General features: G+C 29.7%; 1 protein-coding gene across 1 annotated transcript; it reads left to right on the top strand.

Moving 5' to 3' along the window:
• Nucleotides 1-1,977: 1,977 nt before the first annotated feature.
• Nucleotides 1,978-3,550, top strand: LOC111702299 (troponin C, isotype gamma; the record flags this gene model as incomplete). The annotated part of the gene is made up of 2 exons (XM_023473942.1): nucleotides 1,978-2,157; nucleotides 3,251-3,550. Coding segments are annotated over 2 exons (315 nt in total), but the record flags the coding sequence as incomplete, so codon positions are not given.
• Nucleotides 3,551-7,606: the final 4,056 nt, after the last annotated feature.

Raw genomic sequence — 7,606 nt, 5'->3', positions numbered from 1 at the left:
TAAACCAGTCTGAACTAGTGTAAACCAGTCTAAACCTGTCTAAACTAGTTTTAACCAGTCTAACCCAGTCTAAACTAGTATAAAACAGTCTAAAGGAGTATAAACCAGTTTAAACTAGTATAAACTAGTCTAAACCTGTCTAGAATAGTTTTAACCTGTAAAAACCACTCAAATCTAGTATAAACCAGTCTAAACCTGTCTAAACAAGTCTAAACCAGTCTAAACTAGTCTAAACCAGTCTAAACTAGTATAACCCAGCCTAAACCTGTCTAGACTAGTTTTAACCAGTCTAAACTAATCTAAATTAGCTTAAACCAGCCTTATCCAGTTGAAATATTTCATGACGTAAACCTGTCTTACTCATAAAAAAACATAAACGAAATTAAATCTATTTTTAGAAAGATGGGAGATGAAGAAGGACACGATCCTGAGTTCGATTTGATCGTCGAGGCGACAGGGCTCGACATGGAGCAGGTCGAAGCTCTCAAGAAGGGGTTCGAGGGGTTCGACAAGGTTGGATTTATCATTATTGTCATTATGATTATTATTGTTATTATTACTATTATTATTATTAATATCATTATTATTATTATTACTAATATTATTATTAATATTATTATTATTATTATTATTATTATTATTATTATTATCATTATTATTATTATTATTATTAGTTTTATTATTATTATTATTAAGATTATTATTACTATAATTATTTTTATTATAATTATCATTAATATTATCAACACTTATATTATTATTATTATTATTATTATTATTATTATTATTATTATTATTATTATTATTATTATTATTATTATTATTATTATTATTATTATTATTATTATTATTATTATTATTATTATTATTATTATTATTATTATTATTATTATTATTATTATTATTATTATTATTATTATTATTNGTCGATCTTACTAATTATATCCTTACAAAAGAAAATGAAAAGATAAAAACTAAATTATATTTATCATGTTAGTCTTCTGACTGTAGGGATAAGGAATAAAATAAAAGAATATATTATATATATTTTTATACTTTATACTTATTGGAAAGAGTTTGCAATTTAAGCATGGTACTGAGTAAGTTGTACATTATTCATTTAGACTTTAAGAGGCAAAACGAGACATTAAACAAAATGAATCACCCCTTTCTAGTGAGAATAATGGGGTGTATTAAATAAGATTAAATTTCTCCACCCCATCTCCCCCCTTCCCCCTTTTGGACAAATTTTGTATACACCCCTGTTTGTGACTTTATTTTGGACTAAAGCATTCACATTTTGGCGCAAACTTCAAAACAAGCTCCGATCTTCTTAGTTTACATAAATAAGTTTTTTGACGTGAAATAAATTGTTTGAACAATTGTCAATTACTCGGATTTCTTGAAAATCTCATGAAGATAAAAAAAAAAAAAAATGACATTGTGCATTCAGTCTGTTCCTTTGTTTACTTTTTTGTCTGCGAATAACAAAGGTTATATGTAAAGCTATCTCTAGGATAGATTGATCAAGAAAAATACATCAAGATAATTGCTTTTCTTCGAATACAGAATCATTTATTATACAAATTAAAGGGAGTGTTCGTGAAAAAATAAAGGGGGTATAGACTTACTGCAAAAAATAATCGCTTTTGATCGCTACTAATCTTACTTCTATTTGTTGCGTCTATTAGGAGAAATTTGTTATAAACGACCTAAACTGAAGAACGTAGCGTCCATGCAAATTCAGAAAGTTTCGATATACGACTTGGATCGGAAAAAATCAAATTAATGTCAAACAAATCATTCAGATATTACAACCTATAGTCATCGATTATTTTTCGACGCATTCGTATATAGTTAAAAAAAATACTCTCTTTTGGACTGGTTGGAGAAAAAATAATCACTATTAAACCAATTTGTAAAAATACTTACTATTAGAACGGTTCTTAAAAACATTAGACCGATTCATGAAAACAATTGATTAACCAGGTTATTGTCCAGGTTGATGAGGCGGGGACAGGGAAGTTCACCTTCATCCACTTCTGCACCATTGCCGCCAGGTTCATGATAGAGGATGACGAGGAGCAGATGAAGGAGGAGCTGAAGGAGGCGTTCAGGATCTATGACAGGGATGGTGAGGGATTCATCACAACAGAGGTAGAAAATATGAATTCAAAATAATAATTTTTTAAAAGGAGTGTCAAACATTTTATACAACACTATTGTCATCTCAGAATATCAGGGAGTATAAAAGTTCTACTAAATTCGTACTGTTTTCTTCTACTGTATTCCAACCCATTGATTGGCTATATTTCAATATTTCATTAACAGTACGACATTATCTCCGTATCCGCCTAGCTTTTATTTTCATTTACATATATTTAGTTTTAAAGATCTTGTATTTTAAAGATTTTCAATATTTTTTGCGGCTAAAAAAGTTATGTTTTTAGACGTTTTTTTATACGCATTTAAAGTACGGAAGAAATGCAATAATTTTATCAGTAGAAGGGTTTAGGGCAACCGTTGTCAATTGATTGTGACACTTTTAATCAAAGTAGGTTTAGAAAGTTAAAGGTTCCCAATTAAACGATTTTTAATGATTTATTCCCGACATTTTTCTCTTTTTATTGCAGTGCTTTCTTAATCAAGAGATTTAATTGAAAGTAATATCATAAAACAGATTAAATCTTTAATTTGTTTTATATAATTGAAAAACATCTATTAGATAAATTGGCTTATTCTACGCATCCTTAACTGATCGTTTTTGTTCTGTACCTTTATAATTATATAATGCAAGAAGAACATTTTATTAAGATAAAAAAAAGCACAATATAGGCAAAAGAAAAACATTTAAAAATTTTCAGAATCCCTTTTGTGAACAAGCTAATTTCTTACTGCAAATGTTTACAAACCGACCAAAGTTTTCTATCAACAAGAAATTTAATCTTTATAATATACAATTGGTTTACATCATACACAATACAATGATAATCAGAAAACTCTGAAATAGAAAGACGACTTTATAGCAATACTTGTATTCTTTGTTGTTACAAAGCAAATAGTTTTACTAGACACTTATTAAAACACTAATGAAGTGAAATGGGTCTGTTTACACTGCACAATTGATTTTTCCCGTACTAATTGGACAATTCAAAGTCAAAACTTGATTCTAAAAGGTGGCTTCCTAACTCAATATCTTCTGGTTATTACTGTACATCACTTGTTTGTTTAAATATTTTCTTAAATTTAGGTTCTGAAAGAAATCCTCCGTGAGATCGACAGTACACTTACAGAGGATGACCTCGACAACATCATAGAGGAGGTCGACGAGGACGGAAGCGGGACCATGGACTTCGACGAGTTTGTCGGCATGATGATGGGATAAATCCGCCATTTTCTTTTCTCTCTCTCTCTTCTACTCTCTCTCCAAGATCCCAAATCAAGAAACAGCTGACTGTGGTATCTTTCTATCATCAACCACGTGGTTTAAGTTTTCGATATTTGTTTTAACTGTTCTCAATTTCAAAATATACGTTAATTTTAAATGTTTTGTAAACGTTTCTTTTTGTAGTTACGATTTTACATTTTAGTTAATTCCCGATTTTCTTATATGTGTGATTTGTTTGAAAATATATGCTTATCATAAACATAATAGGGTCCTGGTAAAAAAACGGAAATGATGTTGTAAGATCGAATCATTTTTACCGAAAAATATTCGGAATTCATTCAGTAACAATTAAAACGCAGTAAAGATTCGGAAAATATCCCGAAAAATATGGGGCTGATTACGGAATAAACATATGAATTATACAACTTTTAAAAAAATTAATTTTAAAAACATTTAAACTATTTTNAATCTATCCTATTCTATCTATTTATACCAGCCGACCAATTCTATCCTATCCTGGCCTAATCTATCCTATTCTATCTATTTATACCAGCCGACCAATTCTATCCTATCCTGGCCTAATCTATCCTATTCTATCTATTTATACCAGCCGACCAATTCTATCTATTAATACCAGCAGACCAATTCTATCGATGATATATTTCCTTCTTTAGATATTGTAATTTATGTAAGATGTATATCTATAACATTATATTTACTAGAATAAATCAGAATTATATTGTGTACAAAGAAGTATGTATCTATGTATATACAATGAGCACCCCAAACAGAAGAAATATTTTCCACTCGTTAAGCCAAGACTATTGTATAATGTATAACAACATTAAAGTTTCTTTTATTATTCTTTTAGTTTCATACTGCCGGGGGTTAGCTAAAAAACTAAAAACACTGAAAGTACGAATCGATCTGATCAGTTCTTTTCAGAATTTACAAGAATGGAAAGAATGAGAAGAATGGAAGGATAAGAATGAGAATAATGGAAGGATAAGAATGAGAAGAATTGAAGGATAAGAATGAGAAGAATGGAAGGATAAGAATGAGAAGAATGGAAGGATAAGAATGAGAAGAATGGAATGATAAGAATGAGAAGAATGGAAGGATAAGAATGAGAAGAATGGAAGGATAAGAATGAGAAGAATGTAAGGATAAGAATGAAAAGAATGGAAGGATAAGAATGAGAATAATGGAAGGATAACAATACGAAGAATGTAAGGATAAGAATGAGAAAAATGAAAGGATAAGAATGAGAAGAATGTCCACCATTCCTCTCTTCATCATCATTCACTTGGATCAATCCACTTAAAGCTTCTTTCTTGTTGAGTAGAAAGCACGAATCCTTTCGCTGCGAGAGATGTTGACAGCCGTCCCTCTGTCCTCCCACATCCGTCAGGTGGTCATAACTGCTTAACCTGATGTCGGCTTCAGATGTTTTTTGAAACCACAGGTTTGTGAGGAGTTCGGGAATCGAACCCGTGAAAACCAGTCTGGACACCAATCTAGTTACTGGCTGTGGATGAGAAGAATGGAAGGATAAGAATGAGAAGAATGGAAGGATAAGAAAGATAATAATGGAAGGATAGGAATGAGAATAATGAAAGGATAAGAATGAGAAGAATGGAAGGATAAGAATGGAAGGATAAGAATTAGAATAATTGAAGGATAAGAATGAGAAGAATTGAAGTATAAGAATATTAAAAATGAAAGGAAAAGAATGAGAAGAATGGAAGGTTAAGAATGAGAAAAATGAAAGGATAAGAATGGAATAAAAGGAAAGCTAAGAACTGAAGAGAAAGAATGAGAAGAATGGAAGGATAAGAAATTAAGAATGTTAAAAATAGAAGGATAAGAATGGAAAGAAAGGATGGATAAGAATGAGGGTATAAGAATGATAAGAATGGAATTATAAGAATGAGAAGAATGCAAGGATGAAGAGTAAGGCTCTAGTATCTACTCTGAACTATAGCGGAGAAATATTTATGCTTAGTTGATCTATATCCTCGGAACCCTGCGGAATGAACCCGTCCATAAACATTGCTGAAAAGGAGTAAAAATATTTTGTTTGCAATTTTCTTATAAAAAAGTGATAGAATATTTGAATAACAGATATTTCTGATGACATGTTTACAGTCATGGCTCAGGTATTATTAAAAGATGTGCCTGTTCTTCAAGTACTGGCGAATAATGCAAGGGGTCATCAAGGCCGTGCAACTTACAAGGGGGGGAGGCACGGGGGGTACGTCCCCCTTGCTATTCGCCTCTCAGAAAAGTATTTGTTTCTTCACTACTTTTAAAGGTACAAAAATGACCCCCCCCCCCTCCCTCTCTAAGCAAATATTTTCGTACACCCCTGGGGCAAAGAATTTACCATAAAAATCATAAAAAATTGTAATTAGAAAAGATGTTATCATTTAGGGAAATTTTATTCTAAATCAAATAACAAACTTCTTCCACATCTCGATAATATTCGCATGTTGTTTGTAAACAGAACTAATTTTTAATCTATCTCGTTTTAATTTTTCGTAAACATTATCTTAAAAAACACATTTGGAAAAAATAAACTTACATTTTTGGTTGGCAAGAATGTGGAAGGCATAAATTGAGAAAAGTTTCAGCTTTCTCTGTAAAAATGACAGTTTTGATAAAAGTTATGAAAATTTATCTAAAAACTTTAGGAACGGGTTTGATCAAACGTACGAAAGTAAAGAAACTGAGTTATTTCAAACTATAGCTAATGTTAGATCAAATTGTCTATGCTTGAAATAATAATTATTTTCACCATAAGGTTACACAGATATAGGGATAAGAAAATCTGAATTTTTAGAATTTAGAATTGAGAACTACTTTAAATATTGTCTGTGATCTGCTAAATCACGCGATTTATGATGTTCAACCTACATTCTTTTTTTCAAAATTTAAAATCGGTTACACATCTCGGATTAAAATTTGAGATTTTTAATGAATGAAAGGCTAAAAAAAACACTAATCACCCTTTTTTGGGATTCCTTGTACATCTCTAGAAGTCAGGTCATTCTCTCTGCTTGTCTAGAAATTATATAAATGTTTGAAAAAATCTTCGAAATAGTTTAACTTAAAAAACGAAAGAAGTTACTCCATACTGGATTACTGCATAATGTTTTTAGGGTTGGCTAAAAATAACATAATTAATAAAGATTGCTGTAATTATCATATTTAGAACCAAAAATAATTTATAAGAAAGGAATAGTTTAAAACTATAATCTTAAACTTTTTATTTTTGCATTAAAGTTTTAATGTAAAATTAATTTCTATATTTACATCTTTTTTATTGTCTTTGAGAAGACTTAATCAAAGTGTCGAAGTGCAGTTTTATTGCTTCTCCGGCAGCAAGAATAAGAATAAGAATAAAAGTTTAAATGATTTCGATTTAATATTTTCCAAAGAAACTGTACATTTGGCAACATATATATATATATATCTATACCAGCGAGAGCTTTTGTTTTGTTTAGTTTTTGAAATGAAACAGAAAATCATGATTTATTGATAAATTTACACCATGGCAGTCTTCTATACTCCTCCTACAGGGTGTCCCAATAAAAAGGAATATTAGGCACAATTTAATTGTCTGCAATGTTCTGCAATTATCTTTGCAGCCTGATAATGTATATCTTTGATATTTCAAACTTAGTTTGAAATATTTAAGGTTTACGATATTGGGTTACAAATATATTGGGATTGAAAAATCAGAGTTTGTGGCAAAGGCTCAATTTCTACAAAAACCCTTTTATAATACTTCTGTGCCTTTTAAAAAGGTTGCGGCGCTTAGCCCGTTTAGTAAAAATATATTTTAAAAATTTGTTTTTTAAATTATTCATAAATCATAAATCATAAATGAATATATCTTGTTAAAAAAGATTATAAGATTATTAAATTTGTTCCTTTAAATCCTTCAAGTGAATTCTCTAAAAGTTTTTAAATAAAACATATCATCCAAAGAAAGGTTTCTTAAATTTAATTTGTTACAATTTCTAAGTAAATAATTTAACCATTCTATCTAATATAATAATGACAGAATAAAAAAGTTTTTTTTTAACATTTATATCTTTTTAAATTTTAATTTAAAAGAAGTTCCATTTTAATTATTCTTGTCATCACTCATCATATCTTCTTCTCCATTCTTTATTTTCTTTTTTTACTGACTGTCTCTTCCGGCAACTTGGG

This window comes from Eurytemora carolleeae, unplaced genomic scaffold, assembly GCF_000591075.1.
Source record: "Eurytemora carolleeae unplaced genomic scaffold, Eaff_2.0 scaffold245, whole genome shotgun sequence".
Taxonomy (NCBI): Eukaryota; Metazoa; Arthropoda; class Copepoda; order Calanoida; family Temoridae; genus Eurytemora; species Eurytemora carolleeae.
This window is presented reverse-complemented; position numbering and strand designations above follow the sequence as displayed.